General features: G+C 21.3%; 1 protein-coding gene across 1 annotated transcript in view; it reads right to left on the minus strand.

Moving 5' to 3' along the window:
* The window catches only part of LOC122506240 (collagen alpha-1(XVIII) chain), a 260,714-nt gene that overhangs the window by 6,152 nt on the left and 228,914 nt on the right, over positions 1-25,648 (minus strand). The window contains exons 9-19 of the mRNA XM_043618315.1: positions 23,528-23,704; positions 20,122-20,319; positions 10,306-10,338; positions 7,724-8,075; positions 4,270-4,670; positions 3,787-3,792; positions 3,289-3,393; positions 991-1,270; positions 468-542; positions 243-337; positions 73-165 (exon numbers count right to left, since the gene is read on the minus strand). Coding sequence (XP_043474250.1) covers positions 73-165; positions 243-337; positions 468-542; positions 991-1,270; positions 3,289-3,393; positions 3,787-3,792; positions 4,270-4,670; positions 7,724-8,075; positions 10,306-10,338; positions 20,122-20,319; positions 23,528-23,704 — 1,815 coding nt within the window. The remainder of the gene's footprint in view (positions 1-72; positions 166-242; positions 338-467; positions 543-990; positions 1,271-3,288; positions 3,394-3,786; positions 3,793-4,269; positions 4,671-7,723; positions 8,076-10,305; positions 10,339-20,121; positions 20,320-23,527; positions 23,705-25,648) is intronic.

A 25,648-nucleotide genomic window follows, 5' to 3' on the forward strand; every position in this document is an offset into this window, starting at 1 on the left:
TAAAAGTTAACTCAATTTTGAACATTTTTTTCCAAAAATATCTGGAAAAATGAGCAAAAACTTTATACTTACAGCGATATATTGCCAACCACTATTCACCCTAACTAATAAAGCCTCTTCATCAATAATGTAAGCTAATGTTCCTACAGGACTAACACCAGACATCTGAAAAAGTTTTTTTTTTCAAAATTAGTCTTCAATATAAATAAATTAAAAATTATTATTGATTAAATTCAATTTACTTTTGTCATGGCTTCCGTATTTTGGAATGTCACAGCTCCCGGTACTATTTTCGTTGTGCTTTCTATTGGACCTCTTGTTGAGACCGTGCCCGTACCTAAAAGAAAAAAATTCGTCAATATTATTTGCAAAAAAATTTAATTAAATTTAAATTAAATTTTCTAAATTTCAATTTAATTGAATTAAAAAAAATTAATTTTACCAAAGAAGAAATAAATTTCCCATACCTAAATGTTCTTTTAATTCTTTGAGTTGTTTCAATTCCCTCAAAGCTTTTAATTCATCCAAACTACTTTTAAATCCTTGCAGCGTGGAATAAATAATTTTTCAATTTTTATAAATATCAAAATTAAGCAAAAACAATTTTTTTAAATATTTAAATATAGAAAGTAAAAATACTATAAATTGCAATCCTTTTAGAAAAAATAAAGGTAAGAAATAAAAGAAGAAAAAATATAATTAGCACTTTTTTAATCTCATCGAATAAAAACCTCTATAAATCTGAACTTTTAAAATATTTAAAAATAATGAAATATAAAATTTAACGAATCTTAGCGAAGCAGTGAATTTAAATTTAAATTTATTAATAATGGAGCAATTTAATTTAATAGCAGATAGGAAACGAGGTTAAATATTTTGGGATGTGGATTCATTTTCCGGTATCTGCTTTATTAAAACGTTCTATTCTATTTTCTTGAGAAAATGAAATTACAGTTTAAATAAAATGAATATATAAAAAGAATTTCTTACTTGTATCTTGTCGTGCACCATAATAATCTCGTTCAGCAAAGAAATGGCTCTTGCCTATTCCCGGCTCTCCCTTCTGACCGACAAATGAAAGACCAGGAGTACCAGGAGGACCCGGAGGTCCTGGAGGTCCTGGAACTGGAATATAATTTCCTTGGGGAGCTGGCCCCATTGGGCCAGTGGGACCAGCAGGTCCTGGCGGTCCCGGAGGACCCCTCTGCCCATCTCTACCAGATTGACCAGGAATTCCAGGAAATCCATCGTCTCCCTTCTCGCCTTTCAACTAAAAATTAAAATTTCAAAAATTAATTCTCCAAATTACAATCTATTTAAAAATATAACATAACAAGAAAAATTTAATATCTAAAAAATCGATTACTTTTTTTCTCGCTCTACTAAGCGAAAATATTTTACAAACTTGGATAGAAATAAATACAATAAATTTATTTTAAAATAATAAATCAATATTTTGTGTAATTGAGAAATAAATAGAATTTTTAATTCAACACAATTGTGAGTCTCTTTTTCTTTTTTTGTTGAAATAGTTCTTCTCGATTTATTTCTTTTCGTGCAATTATTGAACTTGAAACACCAGATAATTAAATGCCTGCGATTAATTTGCGAAGTCTCTCGGGTACTGTGTACAGGATATAGGAATGAAAAAAAAAATCTAAAAGAGTTAGCACCACTGATGTAAATGCAGTTATCGAAATTCTATTGCTCTTCTATTGTTCGCGTGTATTTTATAGAAAACTTGTTGAGATTGGAACTTTACTCACTCTTTTTTTTATTAAAAGTCAAATTGAAAACTTTATTCTTTTGAATCAGAAAATCTGCAAAATTGTTTTTTAACCAATCAATTCATTTTATTGAACTTTTATTTTTGATTTATAAATTAATAGTCTTAATTCGATCAAAGCAAAGAGTAAATAAAAGCTAAATATTATTTTTATGAAATTTATATTAATTAATATTATTGTAATAAAATTTGTTTAGGATTTCAATTATTTTCATAAATAATAAAATTCTTCGCTGCAATTCAATTATTTTCAAATAAAATTTTCGTAAACTTTCTTAAAAGAATAAAATTCTTTTTAATGAATTTTTGATTAAATTCAATTTTTTCATAAAAAATAGAATTATTCGCAAAATTCAATTATTTTCACAAATAATACAATTTTTTTATAAATAATAAAATTCTTCGCAGGAATTTTTTAATTATTTTCAAATTAAATTTTCGTAAACATTCTTTTTAATGCGTTTTTGATTAAATTCAATTATTTCCATAAAAAATTAAATTAGTCGCAAAATTCAATAATTATCACAAATAATGCCATTTTTTTTAGGAATTAAATTATTTTTTCATAAATAATAAAATTCTTCGCAGGAATTCGATTATTTTCAAATTAAATTTTCGTAAACTTTCTTCTTAAGAATTCAATTCTTTTTAATACGTTTTTGATTAAATTCAATTATTTCCATAAAAGAAATAAAATTATTCGCAAAATTGAACTATTATTACAAATAATACAATTTTTTTTAGGAATTCAATCATTTTTTCAACAAATACATTTTTGAAGATTCTCAGAATTTTTTTTAAAATTATTATAAATAATTGATTTGAAGAAGAATTTTAGTGAAAAATAAATTCTAGAAAATAATAATTGAATTGGAATGATGAAAATAATTTTGAAGAAGTTAGAGTGTTTTGAATATTCTTTAAGGTCAGAAAAAAAGTCAAAATTATGAATGGAAATCAGGGAAATTTTTTTTAATTTTTCATAAATAGTAAAATTTTTTGCAGGAATTCAATTATTTTCAAATTAAATTTTTGTAAACTTTCTTGAAAGAATTCAATTCTTTGCAATGGGTTTTGGATTAATTTCAATTTTTTACATTAAAAATAGAAGTTGCAAAATTTAATTATTTTCATAAATAATAAAATTTTTAGCGAGAATTCAATTATTTTTTCATAAATAGGTAATAAAATTTTTCGCAGGAATTCAACTATATTCAATAAAATTTTGCTAAACTTTATGGAAAGAATTTAATTTTTATTAATACGTTTTTAATTAAATTAAATTACTTCATATAAAAAATAAAATTAGTCGCAAAATTCAATTATTTTACAAAACTTTGATAAAATTCATTACAAGGATTCAGTTATTTTAAATACAATTCTATTTAAATTAATCGAAAAAATTCAATTTAAAATTTTTAACTTATAAAAATAATTTTTTTTTTACAATATTGTAGTATTTACATTGTAAAATTGTAAAAAGAGAATTTTTCTGTACTCACGCCAATAGGAACTCCATAATGACCTGGTGAAGCAGGTTCTCCTTTATCACCTTTCGGTCCCAAGGGACCTGGACTTCCTGGTATACCAGGAGTTCCTTGTCTACCCTAAAGTAGCAGAAAAATATTTTATAAACATTTTTATCCTTTAAAATCTTTTCTTGTAATATTCTATAAAATAGTATTTTCAAATATTTATTTTTTCTCTACATTTTCATTTCATTTTTTTTTTCTCAATATAACATTGATAATTTATAAATTATTTATAATTTATAAATGAAAATTTTAATATTTTATTAAAAGAAGATAATTTTATTATAGAAGAAAAAATTTAATAAAATAAATTATATTTGTGAATATTGGAGAACATGAATAATGCAGTTTTAAATTTTAAATAATTTATTAAATACGCAAAATTCGTAGCTTTTTATAAATAAATTAAAATAAATTTGAATAAATATTACATTGAAAAAGAATAACTGTATGTTACTAATTTCTTACCTTATTCTAAAGGAAAGCATTTAAAAAACGAGTCAAATGATTAGATTTTGTTACAAAAAGAAAAATGGTTCAAGTATAATAATGAAACCTCGATAAATCGTTTGAAAAATACAATTCGGTTATTTAGAATTAAAAAATTAAATTAAAAATGAAAGATAAAATTTTTCGGAAAGAAAACATTCACGTAGAAAAAAACTCTTGAAACAGTAGAGAAAGGAGTAAAGATTTCCTTCAATTTATCGAGATTGCTTTTTATTCATTAATTATTAGGATTTATTTATCAAAAATTAATTTAATTTAATTGAAGGTGTTACTTAATTTAATTCAATTTAAAATGATTGTTAATTAATTTCATTCAATTTAAAGTGATTGTTAATTAATGTAATTCAATTGAATTCTAAATTAATTTCCGTTGAGTGTGAAATAAATTGTTTGTATAAAATTAGTAATTAATTATTAATATAGCTTATTTATTAAAATTACCATGTGACCCGGTAGACCGATGTCACCGATAATTCCAGGCTTTCCCGGAGGTCCCGCTAAACCCGGCGGTCCTTGACTTCCAGGCTTTCCCCTCCTTCCTTTTTTACCTTCGGAGCCTTTTTCACCTTTAATTGTAATATAATCACCAGAGCCAGCAATTGTCGTTGGACCTGGTGGACCTCTCTCGCCCCTATCACCTTTCGATCCCGGAATCCCGAATGAACCAGGAATTCCATCCTTTCCCGGTTCGCCCTTTTCGCCCTGGGGTCCTTGAACTCCATTCACTCCTGGAATTCCAGAAGGTCCGAAATCTCCTTTATCACCTTTCTCACCCTTCAATCCAATTTCACCTTTGTAACCAAAACTTCCTATCTCTCCTTTCTCTCCTTTGACACCAGCAGCTGTTTGATAAAAAAAAAGAAATTCATTCATTAGTTTCATGTTTTTTTCACCCCCCCCCCCATTCTCTCTCGATGTGGGGAAAATGGTCGTTCTCTATATATTTAAATTGAATTTTGTTTTTATTGTACAAACATGACTAATGGCCAGTTAAATGTTACGCTTCTGATGAGATAAATCTATATTTGTATATACCTGACAAGCACCAGTCATCAGATAATTATTGGTCTTGCAGTTTAATTTATCCGTTGATTTCTCTTTTAAGGCAAATATTTAAATGGAAACAATAATTGAAGCAATTAATTCTATTTGATGAATTTAATATTTGATTCTCATATATTTACTTATTCGCTTTTTATAACGAAGTCCTCTCTTCTATTTCATTTCGTTTAAAAGCAAAATTTTTTTCTATTATTTATTCTTTCAAATCCAATTTTTATTTTTATCATTTCTTTTTATATTTATTCTGTAATTTCAATAATTTTGTTAATTCCAAATTCTGTTTGTTTTCGTTATAATTTTATTTTAATTCCTCAAAAGAATATTATTTTCACAAAATTGAACTTCTTGAATTATTTTCAAATATTTACAAAAATTTTAATGAAATTCATCGCAAGCTTTTGAATTATTTTCACTAATAATAATATTCTTTGCGAGAATTCAATTTTTTTTTTAATAAAAAATAATTAAATTACTAGCAAGAATTTATTTTCATAAATAATAAAATTCCTCGAAAGAATGTGAGTGTTTTCAAAAATTTGAAAACACAATTTTTCACGAGAATTTAATTATTTTTATATAAATAATAAAAATCCTTCTAAAGAATTTAATTATTTTCATGAATAGTAATATTTTTCACCGAAATTTAATATTTTTTAATACAATTTTAATAACTTATTTGACATAAAATTTTAATAAAATATGTCGAAAGAATATTATTTTGTGAAGGAATAAAGTTCTTCTCAAGAATTAAATTATTTTCATAAATCTCTCTACTTTACAGAAAGAATATTAACATATTTTCATTATCCTGCTAATATTAAATTAAATTAAATTTTCACTTAGAATTTTTCTATCATACATTTCATATTTAAAAACAATTTTTTTAAGTGGAAAACTATAATTCTTAAAATTTATAAATTATTTTAATGAAAGTTGCCAAAATTTAGAATTGTTTCAATTTATAAATGTTATTTTCAAGAAATAAATAAGCTCAACTTTCTCAAAAAAATTTTACTTACAACTTTTCATTAACTCGCAGTTATTCAATTATGTTATTTACAAATTCAATCAAATTTCTCAAAATATTATTATTTTAACAAATTTTAGAAAATTCTTAAAGTTATTTTCAATTATTTTCACAAATAATAAAATTCTTCGGAGGAATTCAATTATTTTAATAAATAATAAAATTTTTCGGTGGAATTTAATTATTTTAATAATTAATAAATTTTTTCGGAGGAATTGAATTATTATTTTAATAAATACTACATTTTTTTTGAGGAATTCAATTATTTTAATAAATAATACAATTTTTTGAAGGAATTCAATTATTTTCAAAAATTGTAATCAAATTCTCGGTAAGAGTTCAATTATCTTTATAAATAATAAAATTCTTCGCAGAAATTTATTTATTTTCATAAAGAACCAAATTCTTTGCAGAAATTCAAATACTTTGCAAATTTTAATAAAAATTTGTCGCACGAATTCAATTATTTTTATAAATAATAAAATTCCTCACAAAAATTCAAATATTTTGAAACAATGTAATAAAATTCTTGGCATAAAATCAATTATTTTCAAAACATTTAATTAAATTCTTCGAAAGAGTTTAATTATCTTTCTTAATAATAAAATTCTTCGCAGAAATTTATTTTATTATTATTTTTATTTTTTTTATTATGTTATTTTTTTTATTTTATTTTATTTATTTATTTTTTTTTATTTTTAGAAATTATTTTCTGGAGTTCAACTATTTTTAATATTCTCAAAAGAATTAAGTTATTTTTGGAAATTTTAATGAATGTTTTCCTAAAAAATTTCATTATTTTCATAAATTATAGAATTCTTCGCAGGAATTCATTTATTTTCAATATTCTCGAAAGAATTCAATAATTTTTGAAAATTTTAATTAAATTCTTCCTAAAAATTCATTTATTTTCAGGAGATATGTATTACACGATAAAATTGTTCTCTAGGATTCAATTATTTTTATAAAGAACAAAACATTAAAGCAGAAATTCAATTATTTTAAAAAAATTTAAGAAAATTTTTGGCAAGAATTCAATTATTCTTATAAATAATAAAATCCTTTGCATACATTTAATTATTTTAATAAATAATACAATTTTTTTGGAGGAATTCAATTATTTTAACAAACAATAGAATTTTTCAGAAGAAATTAATTATTTTAATAAATAATAAATTTTTGCGGTTAATAGAATTCTTCGCAGAAATTCAATTATTTTCATATAAATAGTAAAATTCTTCACAGGAATTCAATTATTTTCTAAATTTAATTATTCAAGACTTATATGATATTTGTGAAAGTAATGTTTAAATACTGTCATTATTTTTTTTACAGAAATTAACATTTTCAATAATTTCAATGTAAAACCTTTGGAAATTTAATTATTTCTGACAATTACAACTGAAATTCTAATTAATTCTAGTTTTTTATCGACACTTAAAATTTTAATAGTTTTAAATTTGAATCAACTAAAGTTTTATTTAATTAGAATAATTCGGAATAATAAAGTTAAATTTAATAACAAAATTTGTATTAAAAAAAGAAAGTAAATTTGTGATACCTGAATTTATGATTATTTTGAAGAAAATAATTTTTTTACTTCGACTATTAACGTGTTTAACTTTAAATTCGTGAAAATTTTCGAAAAAAAAGAAAAAACTATTTTTTAGTGGCACAGATCTAAAATCTAAGGAAAATGAAATTCACGAATCTAAAAAATATTTAAAAAGTAGCAAAGTGTTAAAAAAGGGATAAATAGATTTTTTAACTTCGAAGCCCGTTTGAGGTGAACAAAAAAAAACTTGCCGGTGTCGCCAACATTAATGCCACCAATTCCAGGAGGTCCTGGTGGTCCAGCAGGGCCGATTCTTCCCTCTGGACCAGCGTCACCCTTGGTGCCTTTTTCAGCTGGTCTTCCATTTTCTCCAGGAGCTCCCGGTAATCCAGGAACACCTGGTGCACCAGGTTCGCCCTTATAGCCTTGATTTCCTTTATGTCCCTCCTTGCCATGATCGCCCTTCGAGCCCTTATGACCAACCTCACCCTTTACGCCCTTACTTCCCGAAATTCCCATTTCGCCTTTTGGTCCATAATTTCCCGGCATTCCTGGATCGCCCTTTGGTCCTGGTAATCCCGGTCTTATTGGCACAGCATCGCCCTGCAAAAAATTTTACACTTTTACTCCATTTTTCTTTACTAATGAAATTATGAAAATTTCTACTTTATTTACTCCATTTTTCTCTTTTAATCAAATTATGAAAATTTCTATACTTTTACTTCATTTTTCTTTTACGTGAATTACGAAAATTTCTGCAAAATTAAAAATCAAAAACTAAGAAATTTTATTAAAACACAAATTTATTTTATTTTATTGACACAAATAAATTTGTGTCAATAGAAATTAATGAATATTAGAAAATAAATTTCGAAATTTCTTGAGCTGCATTATTCCATAAAGCAATTTTTCCATAATTTTTGAAAGACAGAATTTTATATGTCAGCAGTTTTTTTTGACCGAAATTTCTTTTCTGCGATTTTTATTTCCTATAATATACATTTATTATTATAATGCAAATTAGAAAATTTTTTATTTTCAAATATGAATTTTGAAAATTCTTCTCATTTCAATTATTTTCATAAATAATAAAATTCTTCGTAAGCATTCAATTATTTTCATAAATATTAAAATTCATTGCAAAAATTCAATTATTTTTTTTAATAGTAAAATTTTTTGCAAAAATTCAATTATTTTTAAACAAAATTTTAATAAAATTTCAAGAATAAATCTACAATTATTTTCTAAAATTTTAATAAATCCTTCGAAACAATTCAATTATTTTTTTAATCAGTAAAAATATTATCTTTGCAACTATTCAATTATTTTAAAAAATTGTAATAAATCCTTCGAAACAATTCAATTATTTTTTTAAATAGTAAAATCTTTGCAAATATTCAATTATTTTTAAAAATTGTAATAAATCTTTCAAAACAATTCAATTATATTTATAAATATATTAAAATTCTTTGCCAAAATTCAATTATTTTTAAACAAAAATATTTTCTAAAATTTTAATAAATCCTTCGAAACAATTCAATTATTTTTTTAAATAGTAAAATCTTGGCAAAAATTCAATTATTTTCTGAAATTTTAATAAATCTGTCGAAACAATTCAATTATATTTATGAATAGTAAAATTCGTTGCAAAAATTCAATTATATTTAAAACAATTTCACGAAAAAATACAATTATTTTCTTAATTCTTTATAAAAAATTTCAATTGAATTCAATTATTTTCTAAAATTTTAATAAAATTGAATAATTAAATGTTGAATTTCAATTATTAACAAACACGATTATTTTAAAAACTTGAAAGAAGTCGCTCATAAAATTCAAATATTCTCAAAAAAATTTAAAAAAAAAAAAAAATTACCAAAAATTCTTCAAAAAGAATTTTCAAAAATTTTAACAAAATTCTTCGCGAGCATTCAATTATTTTTCTAAATATAATAAAGTTCTTCAAAGGAATTCTATTATTATCAAATATGTTGGAAAAATTCTTTACAACAATTTGATGATTTTCAATACATTAATTTTAAAATTAATCATAATTATAAATTTACATTTATAATTTTAATTTATCGAAATTTTCATTTACTAGAATTTTTATTGAACAGAATGTCATTTAGACGAATTTTTAATAGACATAAAAAATTTTAGAAAGAATTCTTTCCCAGTCAAATTTTTATTTCTCCGAATTATTATTTAACAGAAGTTCTATTTGAGCAATTTTCTATAGTATATAATAAATTTTACTTTACTATAATTTAATTGAACTAATTAACTAATTTAATTTCCATCAATTTCTGTCAAAATATACTTTTCCAAGTTTGGATTATCGGTAGAGTGAAAATTTGCTCAAATAAAAATTTGATTAAATAGAATTTCTAGCACATGAACATTCTGACAAATAATGGAAATTGTATTCAATAAAATTAATTGTATTAAATTAATATTGTCCAATTAAATTCTAATAAAGTGAAATTCTATAGCAAATGAAAATTTTGTTAAATTAAAATTTGAACGTAATTTAAATTCAATGAAAATAAAATTTTGATTAATGAAAAAATTTTCTAGTATGGAAATTCGTTTAAATGAAAATTGAAAATAAATTGTAAATAAATTGTAAATAAAAATTGTCAGCAAAGAAATTTCGCCATAAAGAAAAACTTTCGAAATGTAAAATTCTGTCTTTGAAAAATTATAGACAAAAATTGCTTTATGAAATAATAATTTCTTTTCAAGTCGACTAATAATAATTTGCTATTTTCTAAATAATAATAATAAGAATAATAAATAATGAAATTGATAGTTCTTTTGAAACACTCACCCCCCTGTATACACTGCGAGATTTCCAATCAGGCTGCTTGCACATAATAGTGAAAATTGGCAGTGTTTAATTATTATTGAATTTGAAATGTGGGGCCAAAAGGGAGATGAATTTTGAAATGTAACTTGTCGATCTAGTTTTGGTAAAACTAGGTCTGTACAATTACTCGTTTATATACATATATAGAGGAATAACTTGAGGACTTTCTCTCAATTGCTGATTGCAATAGTTGGTTGAATTTGGATGGAAAAGCGGGAATATGAGGGAAATTAAGCTTATTGGTTCTATTAAAGTCTCTTGAATCTATACAATGATACTTTATGGAATCACGTATATAACAAGCCTGTATTATCTTGAATCATGAAACCTATGTAATTGCACATAGTACAATTCCTTATCGTCGTTCCTTCGCCTCAAACCGAGCTTCAAACAATGTTTGCATCTTGATTGTCGGAAAGCGTCTCACGTTGCTTTATTGTTATTTATGGCTTGTTTATGTAATTCATTTATTAAACGAAATGTCAATAATTCATTAAGCAATGGGTAAATGTTTATTCAAAAAAAAATTAATTTATTTTATTCTATTATTTATTTAATTAATTAAATTTAAATTTAATTAATTAAATTTAAAACTAAATTCTATTGAATAATAATTTTCAGCAATTACATGCGGATAATCATATTTATTTAAATTTAAATTAAAAGAATTGATTTTAAACAAAATTAATTAAATTTAAATTTATTCTATTATTTATATTCATAATAATAAGTAAATAATAAAAATTATCATAATTCTATTATTTATTTATTTATTTATTCATAATAGGGGAAAAATACCTAACTGTTCAAATGTTTTCAAAATTTGTGCAAAAAAAAAAAGAAAAAAAAAAATACTAAAAGATTACAAAAAGATAAATACAAAAATAATGAATAACAATCTTTACTTGAATTAATAACATAAATGTTACGGGCGCTATTTGATTAATTACTATGCAAATAAAAATATTTTTAATTTTCAAACATCAACTTCAATTCTTGAATAATTTCAGATTCAAAATTAAAAAAAATTTGGAAATTAATTATTAGGATTATTTATAATTTTCAAAAATTTTTAATAAAATTCTTCGCATGAGTTCAATTTTATTTTCAAAAAAAAAAAAAAAAAAAACCACCGAAAGAATATTATTATATAAAGAAATTTTCATAAAAATTGTAGTATTCAATTATTTACTAAAATTAAAATGAAATTTTTGAAAAGAATTCAATTATTTTTTCCTAAATAATTGACAAAATTCTCGACAAGATTTTAATTATTTTCAGAAATAATACAATTTTTCGCAGGAATTCAATTATTTTACAAAAATTAAAAAGAAATTCTTGAAAAGAATTCAATTATTTTCATAATAAAATTCTCGACAAGATTTTAATTATTTTCAGAAATAATACAATTTTTCGCAGGAATTCAATTATTTTACAAAAATTAAAAAGAAATTCTTAAAAAGAATTCAATTATTTTCATAATAAAATTCTTGGCAAGATTTTAATTATTTTTATAAATAATAAAATTTTTTATTTACAGGAATTCAATTATTTTTTTTTATAAATTATGATAATATTTCTCAAAAGCATTCAAATTATACGTTTTCAAATTTTCAAAAAAATATCTCCAAAGAAAGTTATTATATTTAAAAATTTTCATAAAAATTTTAGGAAACAATTCAATTATCTACAAAAATTAAAATGAAATTATTGAAAAAAATTCAATTATTTTCCTAAATAATTGCCAAAATTCTCGACAAGATTTTAATTATTTTTAGAAATAATAAAATTTTTTACAGGAATTCAATTATTTTTTATAAAATTTCTCAAAAGCATTCAAATATACTTTTTAAAATTTTCAAAAATATACCTCGAAAGAAAGTTATTATATTTGAAAATTATCATAAAAATTTTACGGAACAATTCAATTATTTACAAAAATTGAAATGAAATTCTTGAAAAGAATTCAATTAATTTTTTAAATAATAAAATTCTTTGCAAGATTTCAATTATTTTCTTAAGTAATAAAATTCTTTCCAAGATTTCAATAATTTTCATAAATAATAAAATTTTTTACTGGAATTCAATTATTTTCAAATAATTTTAATAAAATTGCTGGAAGAAATTTTATTGTTTTTAAAAAATTTAATAGAATTCTTCTAAAGAATTCAATTATTTTTTTCATACTTAAGTAATTTTATTATTAACATAAATAATCAATTCTTCGCACGAATTCAATTATTTTCAATGGATTTTTATAAAAATTATTCTTATAAATCCAATAATTATTTTCAAAAAATTATCAAGAATTGAATTATTCTCATAAATGAAAATATTCTTTATACAGGAATTTAATTATTTTCAATTTAATTATGAAAAAACCCTCGAAAGAATTTAATTAAAAAAATAAAATGTCTGTTCAATTCTTGCAAAGAATTTAATTATTTTCAAAAATTATGATAAAATTCTTTGAAAAAATTTAATTATTAATTTTATAACATTTGTAATTAAATTCCTGGAAAAAATTATTTATTTTTAAAAATTTTTAACTTATTTTTAACAAAAATGTGATCTTTAAAGAAATTACCTTATTAACGCAAAATGATGGGAAATACATTTTATTTTTCGCAAAAATTTTATCGAAAACTAATTATTCTCTAAATCTGAATTAATAAAAATTGCAACTAATTAGAGCAAAAGTGATATTAAATTTGTAAAAATTAATTTTTTTTAAGTCTACAATGAAATAAGAAATAAAAATAAATAAATTTTAGTTTTTCTTAGAAAATAAATAATATCAACTGTATTTTGCATTAGTAAAAATTAATTCTGTCAACAATAATTCATAAGTAACTATTTTTGTTCTTTAGAATTTCAAATTAAATTTACAAAATAATTTTGTTTAATTATTTTTTGTAAATATTTATTCTTCAATATTATATAAATTTAATATTCCTGAAATTAGAATATCATTAATTTTTAAACTCATAATATTTAAAAAGAAAAATTAATTAAAAGAAAAAAAATTAGGAAACAAAACAGCAAACAAAAGCAACTAACTTCAAATAGCGAACAAACATTCGAAATATAAAACAATTATAATATTAAATATAGAAGATTATATAATTTTTCCAATGACAAGAAATCCGCTTTCATTAATGCTCCATATATATTTCTTGATTACGTAATGCATTTAAATCGGACCTCGGATAAATAAAAAAAAAAAGATTTTCTATCATATTGAAAGCAAACGGATTGAAATTATTGAAAGCACCAGTAGCATTTAACTGTCGTTGCATTGAAAAAAATTCTCTCATTTTTTAGATATTTTTTTTATTAAAAAAAATATATTTCTGCTTTGACGTGATGCACTCGTCTTTATAAATATAGAAATTGTTAACAGAACTTATTAATAGAATTTATTAATATATTTGTATTAAAAATAAGAAAAGTTTTTAAATATTATCAATTTATTAAGATTTAATTTAATTGTAATCGGAAAATTTTTTTTTTTAGATAGGAATTATTAATTATATTTAAAAGCAGATTTTATTCTTATAGAATGAAAATACATTCATGTTCTTTTAAAAACTTTCAGAGAAAATTATTTTCCATCTGTTTTATTAACTCAAATTTAATTAAAATCCCGTTAAAGCTCTTGTTTAATTGAAATGCATTAACTTTGAGTTATCTTAAAACAAAATCTTCGTTAAAAATTTGTTAATATAATTCAATTAAATTACATTATTTTTAAATTCCTCTTTAATTGTAATTTCTTTCTGAAAGTAGATTTCAATATTTTAACTTTTAAAAGTTTTTTCTAAAAATAATTCTGCAATTTATAACAATTGAATAATTTATAATAATTCTATTGTTAATTTATTATGTATTATTATTTTTAAAATAAAACTGTAAGAAATATTTTTATTCATTGAAAGAACTTTCATCGGACTCGATACGATATAGTGAATTTTTCAGATAAAAAAAGAACACTATCGGATAATGTAAAATTCTGCTTTTAAAATAATTTGCACGAAATTGAATTTCGGATAATAGAAATTTACATTATTAGTCAAACCAGAAATTGGAAATTGTATTCCTGTGGGAAATCAAATTGTCTATAGAGGAATCTGTAAGGTAATACGTTGGTTTGGATGTAGACAGATGATTTGCATCAATTTAGATCAAAATCTTGCTCGACATAATCAAGAGAGATAAGAAACAAAATAATTTTTTTTTTTTATAAATTACAATTTTCCTTAATTTACAATTTAGTATAAAATTATAAATTATTTACAAAATTAAATTATTTTCTTTACATTCAATAATTAATTTCATCTTATTTTATTTCAGAGAATTAAATTTTCAATGAATACAGAAATAGATTTTCAAAGAAAAGAAAAATTTTTTTTTTCAATTATTTTTCAAAGCAGAAAAAAAAAAAAATTTTCCAAGTTTCTCAAAATACTATAAACATGAAAAATCTAATATCTAGAGGGAGAAATCTTTTATGGAGAGAATTTTCTTTAAAGAAATAATGGAACAATTTTATAAACCAAGATTCTTTCATCTCTATATTGTGAGCAGTGGCTTTGAATATTTTAATGATGAGAAGTAAAAGTCATTTATTAGAGCAAAAGAGATAGTCATCCTTTTATAAAAATATATGCAGTTTATTTTCATTCAAAAATTATTTATTTTTTTTTTCTGGTTTAAGAAAACAGGTGAGTCTGAAATATATTTATCCATTCTTCAATATATATAGAATTTCCAATAATTCGTATTGTAAATGAAGTTCAAAAATAATTACAATTATTTATTGATTCTGACATATAAATGAAACCAGAAATAATAATTATTCTATCATAAATCTGATCAGAGTAAATTTTACTTCCTATTTTGACTATTTATACAGAATGTATCTTCTTCTCTCTATTTTTAAATATATAAATTAGCAAATTAATGTTATGTGTGCGAAATGTAGAATTCAATTTTATATTGTTATGGAAATTACAAAATTTTCTATCTTCAAGTATCAATTTCAATTTTTGAATAATTAGATATTCAAAATTAATAAAATTCAGCTTTTAACAAATTAATTTCAAAAATCATAATTGTTTATTACTTTCAAAAAATATTTGAAAATTTCGTCACAAGAATTTAATTATTTTCATAAATATAATAAAAATTTTTTGCAAGAATTCAATTACTTTTATAAAGATAATAAAATTTATTGCGAGAATTCAATTATTTTGCACACAATTTTAATCAAATTTCTCAAAAAAATTTAATTATTTTCAAAAATTTTAGTGTAACTCAGCGCAAAAAGTCAATTATTATCAAAAACTTTTTAAACATTTTTTAAAAATTCAATTATTTTCAATAAAATTGTAATTCAATTCTCTGACTTAATTTAAATATTTTCGAAAATTATAATGAAATTTATTAAAGGAATTCAATTATTTTCAAAAATTTGATAAAATTTATTACGTGGTTTCAATTATTTTCGATGGAATTTTATTTAACTTCTTGGAAAGAATTCCTATCAATTTTAATCAAATTTTAATCAACTTTCTCTAAAAAATACAATTATTCAAAAAAAAATTTTAATAAAATTCTTCAAAAAATTCAAATTATTTTAATAAATAATAAAAATTCTTGTCAAGATTTTAATTATTTCAATAAATAAAAAAATTCTTCGCTAGAATTCAATTACTTTTCATGTAATAGTATTTAAAATCTACGAAAGAATTCAAATATTTTCAAAAATTTTAACGAAATTACTTCTCAATTCAATTATTTTCAAATATTTACATAAAATGCTTCTCAAGAAATCAATTACTTTTATAAATAATAAAATTCTTGGCAAAAATTTAATTCAATTATTTTCAATATTATTTTAATAAAATTTCCTAAGATAATTTAACTATTTTTTAAAAGTTTAATGACAATTTTTACAATAAGAATTTAATTATTCTCAATTCAATTTCAATAAAATTTTGCAAAACAATTTAATAATGTTCATGAAATATTTTTAAATTTTTTTGCAAATATTAAGTTACATTAAATAAGATTTTTCTTTTCATTTCTTAAAAGCAGTTTTATTATTTTTAAATATTTTAGGTACTAAATTCACTTTTTTAATACAATTTTAATTAAATTAGCCGAAGGAATTCATTTATTTTCAAATATATTCAATTATTTTCATAAATAATAAAATTCTTTCCAGGAATAAAATTTTTCATTTTAATTTTAATTAAATTTGCCCAAAGAATTGATTCATTTTCAAATATTTTCATATAACTGTGAAGAAAAAAAAATTATTTTCAAAAATTTTCTCTAAATTTCTTCGCAAGAATTCAGTTATATTTTTAATACAATTTTATTAAAATTTCTCGAAAGAATTCAATTGTTTTTTAAGAATTTTAATAAAATTCTTTGCTGATATTTAATTATTTTCATAAATATTAAAATTTTTCCCAGGAATTAAATTTTTTAATACAATTTTAATTAAATTTGACCAAAGAATTGGTTTTTTCTCAAATATATTCAATTATTTTCATAAATAATTAAATTCTTCCCAGGAATTAAATTTTTCAATGTACAATTTTAATTAAATTTGCCAAAAGAATTGATTCATTTTCAAACATTTAAATATAAGGAAATATGTAATTATTTTCATAAATTTTCTATAAATTTCTTCACAAGAATTCAGTTATATTTTTAATAGAATTTTATTCAAATTTCTCGGAAGAATTCATGTGTTTTTTTTACAATATTAATAAAATTCTCCGAAGAAATTCAATTACGTTTTTAAAATTTTAATAAAATCCTTCATTAAAATTAATTTTTTTAAATTTAATTCGTCGAAAGAATTTAATTGTTTAAATAAATTTCAACGTAATTTATCGAAAAAATTCAATTATTTTCAAGAATTGAAATAAAATTTAATGCTAAAATAAAATTATTTTATTTTTTTTTTAACTTTAGCATTATAAGCGAGAATCGAGAAATATTGAAAAAATATTTAATTTCAATAGAAGTGAAAAGATTTCCTGTAATTGTAAAAAAAAAAATAATTTTTTTTTCGTGTCTTAATTTATTAATTTATTATTCGTGTTTTTTCGCTCTTTTAGAATCGGAAGATAAAAATAAATCGAGAAAGGATTTTTTTCTGAGGGTTCTCTTGATTGTTTTTTCTTTTTAGATGAGAGAGAGAAAGAGAGGGAGAGAGGGAAGTCATTTCCTTGCTAACGAGCATTGCTCCTTGCTTTCATTTTCGTATACACGTTTATTCCATTTGGATGTACATTTCAAGTGTACACATAGCGTGCACATTTTCTTAGCAGATGGTCCCATGAACGTGACTTAGAATCTTGTATTACCAGAAAACAAGGATTGTAAAGAGAATAAGGGGGAAATACGCATAGGAAATGTTGGGAAGCAAGAGAAGGAAAGAGAGAAAATGTGGGGCTGAAGATCGGAAAATAGGAAGGTTGCAAAGTCCGACCTGTTCGCGCAATACGAATACGGTTATCTATTCCCAAAGGAGCAATAAGCGTTACACACTATACTATTCAGCGTATTTCACGTCTAGTATGGGGAAGAAAGAGAAATTACTCGCGATAAAGATCCTGAATTCCAAATTGAAGTTGGAGATAAAATTAATATTCCTCTCTTATATCCCTTCAATTTCAACCATTTATTCTCCTTTTTATATTTTCCTCTTTCCCACCCCAAAAAAATCCCTATTTCTTCTATTAAATATTTATCACAAAATTTCTCTCTTCCAAAAAAAGAAAAAACAAATTTTTTCCCAATTTTCAAAACTTAAATAGACTTTAAAAAATTCAAACTTCAAAATTGTAAATTTTAGAATTATAGAATGAAGTTCAAAAAATGATTACAATTATTTATTGATTCTGACATATAAATGAAACCAGAAATAATTATTTTATCGGAAATCTGATCAAAGTAAATTTTACTTCCTTTTTTGTATATTTCAACAGAATGTATCTTCTTCTCTTTATCTTTAAATATATTAACTAGCAAATTAATGTTATGCGTGCGAAATGCAGAATTCATTTTTTTATTGATATGGAAATTAGAAAATTTTTTATCTTCAAGTATCAATTATCAATTTTTGAATAATTTGTTTATTACTTTCAAAAAATATTAAAAATTTTCATCACAAGAATTCAATTATTTTCGTAAATAATAAAATCCTTTGCTAGAATTCAATTATTTTTATAAATAATAAAATTTATCGCAAGAATTCAATTAGTTTCATAAATAATAAAATTCTTCGCATGAATTCAATTATTTTCCACATAATTTTAATGAAATTTCTCGTAATAATTCAATTATTTTCCAAAATTTTGCGCAAAAAGTCAATAATTATATCAAAAACTTTAATACATTTTTAAAAAATTTAATTATTTTCAATAAAACTTTAATTCAATTCGCTGACTTAATTTAATTATTTTCGAAAATTATGTTGAAATTCAGGAATTCAATTATTTTCAAAAATTTGATAAAATTTATTACGTGGTTTCAATTATTTTCGATGGAATTTTATTTAACTTCTTGAAAAGGATTTTTATTATTTTCAAAAATTTTAACCAATTTTCTCTAAAAAAATTTGATTATTTAAAAATTTTTATAATAAAATCCTTCAAAAAATTAAAATTATTTTAATAAATAATAAAAATTCTTGTCAAAATTACTATTATTTCGAAAAGTAAAAAAATTCTTCGCAATAATTTAATTATTTTCCACACAATTTTAATGAAATTTTCTAGAAATAATTCAATTATTTTTAAAAATTTTAGTGAATTTAATTATTTTCAATAAAACTTTAATTCAATTCGCTGACTTAATTTAATTATTTTCGAAAATTATGTTGAAATTCATTAAAGGAATTCAATTATTTTCAAAAATTTGATAAAATTTATTACGTGGTTTCAATTATTTTCGATGGAATTTTATTTAACTAATATTATGCACAAGAATTAAGTTATTTTTAATTCAATTTTAATAAAATTTCCCGACAGAATTAAATTGTTTTTTTTGTAAGAATTTTAATAAAATTCTTTGCAGATATTTAATTATTTTCATAAATAATAAAATTCTTCCCAGGAAGGAATTTTATTTTTTTCTCAGGAAGAAAAAAATAGAAAACTTTTTTCTACATTTCCAATGGTGAAATAGATTTTTAATTCAATATTACAAAATGGTAAAAAGTTATAAGAGATGCAAACTTGTAAAACAGATTTTAAATAATTCAAAATTATAAATTATAAAAAGCAAAATAAGAGTTAAAGAAATATTAACAGAAAGAAATAATTGAAATAAAAAAGAAATAGAAGAACATTTCCCTTTGTAATATTTTTTTAAAAAAAAAAAAACTTGTAGTCAATCGTAGACCATTGGTTGTAAATTTTACAATTATTTTACCATCAAAGGAACGTCAAAGATAAGTTTTAAAAATGTATTCAGTCCTTTAAATATTTATTTTACTCTCTCCGATTCGAAAAAGTTTTGGAAAAAGAGAATTTTTCAACAAAAAAGCAGTATTACATTTGGGTATTTCTTTTTCTCCCTCAAGTGAACCGAAAAAGAAAAAAAATCTTCAGTCTTCCTAAAATAAAATATTCACTGAGCAAAAATATTAAATTCTTTTTTTCGCTTAGGAAAATGAAATTTTCTTTCTAAACAAAAAGAAAGATTTGTTTTTTCATTTTTTATGTTGTTGTGAAAGCACGGCAATTTACTCACATCGTAAGTGGGTAAATCCCCTTTGCCAGGAGGACCTGGCGGTCCTATCTCGCCTTTTTCGCCCGCAATTCCATCTCTTCCGGGCTCACCCTTTTGACCCTGAGGTCCTTCTGGTCCCATTATTCCAATATCGCCTTTCTCACCCTTCTGACCAAAAGTACCTTGCTGTCCTCTTTCACCTGGCGGTCCAGCTATACCCTGCAGAAAAAAATCTTAATTAGAAAAAAATCTTTTTCTACCCAATTCTACAAAAATTATCACTAAATAAATTATTATCATTTTATCAATTATCAATTGTAAATTATAAATTATAAATTTAATTAAGTAATTTAATTACTTAATTATTTAATTATTTAATTATTAAATAATTAATATTATTAAATAATTATTGGATTATAAAATTTATACCTAGTTATTAATTATAAATTAATATCGAACCTTAATTTCTAAATTAAATACAAATTCTCGATAAATTAACTCTCAAGGGACATATGGGGAAAAAATTCAAGTTATCGAGAATTTTATTTATCAAATATTTTAAATAGTAAAATTTTCTCAAGGGGAAAGTAATCAATTTTAATTTATCCAGAAATTTTATTTCTCGATAAATAAAGACATTTCATCAAAGTATAATAATTCAACGATAATTATTATCGAGAGTTGTCGCAGTATAAATGAGAAATTACAATTATAAATAAATATGAGAATATTGAGCACTTTCAGGAAAAACGATAGAATAAAAATTTAAATTTTCTGGAATTCGCTTGAATATTTGCGATAAATTATTATTGTTTTGTGTAAAAGCAATAAAATTAATAAAATCCACAAATAAAATTGTTTTGTTAATTAATGGGATTGCGCAATTATGACGTTTTAGGTGAAATTGTTAATTTTAAATCTGTATAATTTCGACAAAACTTGACTGATTTTATAATATTTTAGATATAGTATATTTCTAGTAAATTTTGTTTTTTTTTAATTTTGAAAATTTTTTTTTGAAAATCTTTAAAAAAAAAAATTTTAATCTTGCTTTTTTTTAAAATAAACCTAACTGTTAAATTTTTACAAAAACTGCTTTTTCTGTCAATTTTCTATCATTTTCAAACGAAAAGTGAGATTTTTTCTAAATATTAACAAATTTTTCTGGAATTAAAAATTACACAAAAAATAGTACAAAAATTCATTATTATAAATAATTCACTGTTCATTTTTAAATAGTTCCATATTCAAAATTAAAAAAGTTTACTTACTGACTAATTAACTGAATAAATTTTAATTGTTTATTATTTTTAAAAATTTTATTAAAATTTTATGCAAGAATTCAATAATTTTCTTAAAAATAATGAAAATTTTTGTACAAATTCAATTATTTTTAATAAAATTTTTATTAAATTCGCCGAAAGAATTTAATTATATTTTTTAAAAATTTGAATAGAATTCTACGAAATAATTCAATTATTTCCAAAATTTTTTAATAGAATTCTTTGGAAGAATTTAATTATTTTAATAAATAATAAAATTCTTTGCAGGAATTAAATTATTTTTAATACAATTATAATAAAATTCGCATAAAGAATTTAAATATTTTCAAAAATTTCAATAAAATTCTTTGAAACATTTAAATAATTTTATAATTTTCATAAATAATGAAATTCTGTGCAGAAATTCAATTGTTTTCTTAAAAATAATCAAAATCTTCGCACAAATTCAATTAATTTCAATAAAATTTTAATTAAATTCGCCGAAAGAATTTAATTATTTTTAAAAATTCGAATAAAATTATACAAATTAATTCAATTATTTTTAAAAAATTTTAATAGAATTCTTCGCATGAAATCAATTATTTTAGTTAATTATAAAATTTTCTGCAGGAATTCAATTATTTTCAATACAATTGTAATCAAAATTTGGTGAAAGAATTTAAATATTTTCAACAATTTCAATAAAATTCTTTGAAACATTCGAATAATTTTCATAAATAATGAAATTCTGTGCAGAAATTCAATTATTTTCTTAAAAATAATCAAAATCTTCGCACAAATTCAAGTAATTTCAATAAAATTCTTCAAAACAATAATTTAATTATTTTTAAGAATTTTAATAAAACTCCTCCACAGAATTAAATTATTTTTTTAAGAACCTTTTAAAATATTCTTAGCAGAAATTTAATTATTTTCATAAATAATAAAATTCTTCGCAAGTATTTAATTATTTTCAGAAGTAATAAAATTCTTCGATAGAAATAAAATATTTTTATAAAAATAAGAAAAGTCATTGCTGGAATTTAATTATTTTTAATACAATTTTAATAAAATTTCTGTTAAAAAATCAATTATTTTTAAGTATTTTAATAAAATTCTTTGTAGAAATTCAATTATTCTCATAAATAATAAAATTTCCCCACAGGACTTCAATTATTTTCAATATAATTTTAGTAAAATTTCTCTAAAGAGTTAAGAAAAATTTTCTAAAATTACAATAAACTTCTTTATGAGAATTCAATTTGTTTCAGTACATTCTTGATTAGATTCCGTGAAAGAATTTAATTATTTGTTGAAATTTTAAAAAATTTCCTCGAAGAAATTTAATTATTTTGAAATAGGACAATAGAATTCTAAATAACAATAAAGTACCCACGCTTTGATAACTTCTGTGTGTTTTCTAGTTATTATATTAGAAGAAAATTGCAATAAATATAAAAAAATAAAATATTAAAAAAATAATTCGCCAAGGAAAAACTTTTTCCGGGCGATAAATATTTATTTTCAAATCATACGAGAATTTATTATAAATTTATAAGACAATTTTTCGTTCAAAACATTACTCAATATTTCACGGAAACATTAATAAATATTTATTTTCAAATTATATCAATTTTTTTTATAAATGAAACAATTTTTTTTCTCTCTCACTAAATAAAGTAAATATTGCACCAAAATATTTATTTATATATACGGAAGCGTTAGATTTTAGATGAGAAAATTTATAATAAATCTCGTATAACTTTCAAATAAATTTCAAGTTGTAAATAAAATATTATGTCTATAAAATTTGTTGAAATATTTTCCGTGTAAAAATAAAACGCTTTTCCACCTCTTAAAATCATGTGCGAAATTGTGTTTTCTTACGTGTGTGTTTATATATATATACAGAATAGAGGAAATTTTGTTTTTATGCCAATACACATAGAAATGGAAGCAACAAATTTCAACTGTGGATAATAAAAGTAGTAAGAGAAATCGACATTTCAAAGGTGCACTGCGCACAGACGAGACGTATAAAATTATGAAATAGTGATATAGAGATATATATATAGATTGGCAAAATGTGGAATGGTCGTTTGAGATTTATTGACATTGGACAAAACGGAGAAAAATATCTTTGGATTCGGTTTATCTTCCAGTACCGTGAGTCCCATTTGTCCCTGTTTTCCTTCTTTTCCAAGGACTCCGGGCTCTCCCTTAGGACCTTGAATCATTTTCGGCATCGTGAAGGATGTGAGCAATGCCGTCGCGTTACAGCTGCATTCACCTTGCTCTCCCTTTGGTCCTGGCGGTCCTCTCGGCATATTCTCGTGGAATTCCTTAAATAAAAAAACATTCCTCGTCATTTTTGCTCTTTTTGTCGAGAAAAAGGAAAATAAATCTCTGTCAATTTTGCTTTAAAAAAAATAAATAAATAAATAAATAAATCGCTGTAAATTTTGCTTGTAAAAAAATAAATCTCTATAAATTTTACTTGTGAAAAAAAAATAAATCTCTGTAAATTTTGCTTGTAAAAAAATATTTCTGTAAATTTTGCTTGTAAAAAAAAATCTCTGTAAATTTTGCTTTAAAAAAAGATCTTTGTAAATTTGTTATTTAAAAGAAATTAATAATTCTCCGTAATTCTTGCTTTTTTTTAAAAAAAATTATTTTTTATGCTTTTAAAAATAGAATTTTTTGTAACTTTTGCTTTTTTGTTAAAAAAAAGGAAAAAATTACAAAGTTTTTGCTTTCTGTTAAAAAAAAAACAAAAATTACAAAGAATAATTTTTCTAACAAAATGAAAAAATTAAAAAGAATTATCATTTTTAAAAGCATCAATTTACAAAGCATTTTTTTACAGCAAATATTTTTTTGACAAAAAGCAAAAATTTAAAGAAATGTTGTAATTGTTGCTTTTTGTTAGAAACATTATTCTTTCTAACTTTTAGTTTTTATTAATGAAAGCAAAAAAATTACAAAGAATAATTCTTTTTAAATGCATAAATTACCAACAATTTTTTTTTTTTGAAAGCAAAATAATTACAAAGAATTATTTTTTAGGCAAAAAGTAAAAGTTTCAAAGAATTTTGAAATTTTTGCACTTTGTTAGAAAAATAGTTCTGTGTGAGTTTTGGTTTTTGCTAAAAAAAGAAAAAAATGACAAAGAATTGTTTTTTTAACAACAATTACAAAGACTAATTTTCATAAAATAAAAATTACAAGCAATTAGTTTTTTAAAAGCAAAAATTTACTTTTTGTTTTTAAAGAAAATAATTCGTTGCAATTTTTGCTTTGAAAAATTTATTCGTAAGTTTTTTGTTATGAAATTAATTCTTTGCAATTTTTCGCTTTTAAAAAAATAATTCTGTGTAGGTTTTGGTTTTTGTTAAAAAAAGAAGAAAATTACAAAGAATTGTTTTTTTAACAACAATTACAAAGAATAATTTTCATAATTTATTTATTTATTCAAAATACACGGGATTTTAATTTTTTATAATATAAAAATTACAAAGAATTAAAGTTTTTTAAAAGCAAAAATGTACAAAAATTTACTTTTTGTTTTTAAAGAATTTAATTCTTTGTAATTTTTTGCTTCTTAAAATCTATTTTATGCAATTTTTTTTATAAAAAGCTAATTCTTTGCAATTTTTTGCCTTTAAAAAAATAATAAATTTATTTGTAACTTTTTGGCATTTATTAAAAAAAATAAATTTTTTTTAGTAATTTTGCTTTTTCTCAAAAAAAAATAATTTTTTGTAATTTTTACTTTTTGTTAAAAATAATAATTCTTTTTTGTCAAAAAAATGTTTCTTCGTAATTTTTGTTTTTTGTCCAAAAAAAAGTAATTCTTTGTAATTTTTTCCTTTAGAAAAAAATCTTTATAAATTTTGCTCTTTGTTAAAAAATAATTCTTTTTGTTATAAAAGTAGGTAATTCTTTGCAATTTTTTGCTAAAAAAAATAATTCTTTGTAATATTTTACTTTCAAAACAAACTATTTTTTGTAATTTTTTGGTTTTAAAAAAATAATTCTTCCTAATTTTTTTCTTTTTTCTTAAAAAAATATGCTTTTGTAATTTTTGCGTTTTTTTACGAAAAAAAAAATTCTTTGCAATTATTTATTTCTTTACTAGCCACGAAAAAAAAATTCAAACACTTACCCTTCTCTTTTACTAAGTATCCTTATTTGATAATTTTTTTTACGTTCAAAAATTCCTTTTGCGGAAAAAAGCATTTTTCCCATTTAAAAATTTTTGCGTTTTTAATTTTTATTAGGGATAA

The sequence above is a fragment of the Leptopilina heterotoma genome, unplaced genomic scaffold (genome assembly GCF_015476425.1).
Source record: "Leptopilina heterotoma isolate Lh14 unplaced genomic scaffold, ASM1547642v1 Lhet_4, whole genome shotgun sequence".
NCBI classification, from domain to species: Eukaryota; Metazoa; Arthropoda; class Insecta; order Hymenoptera; family Figitidae; genus Leptopilina; species Leptopilina heterotoma.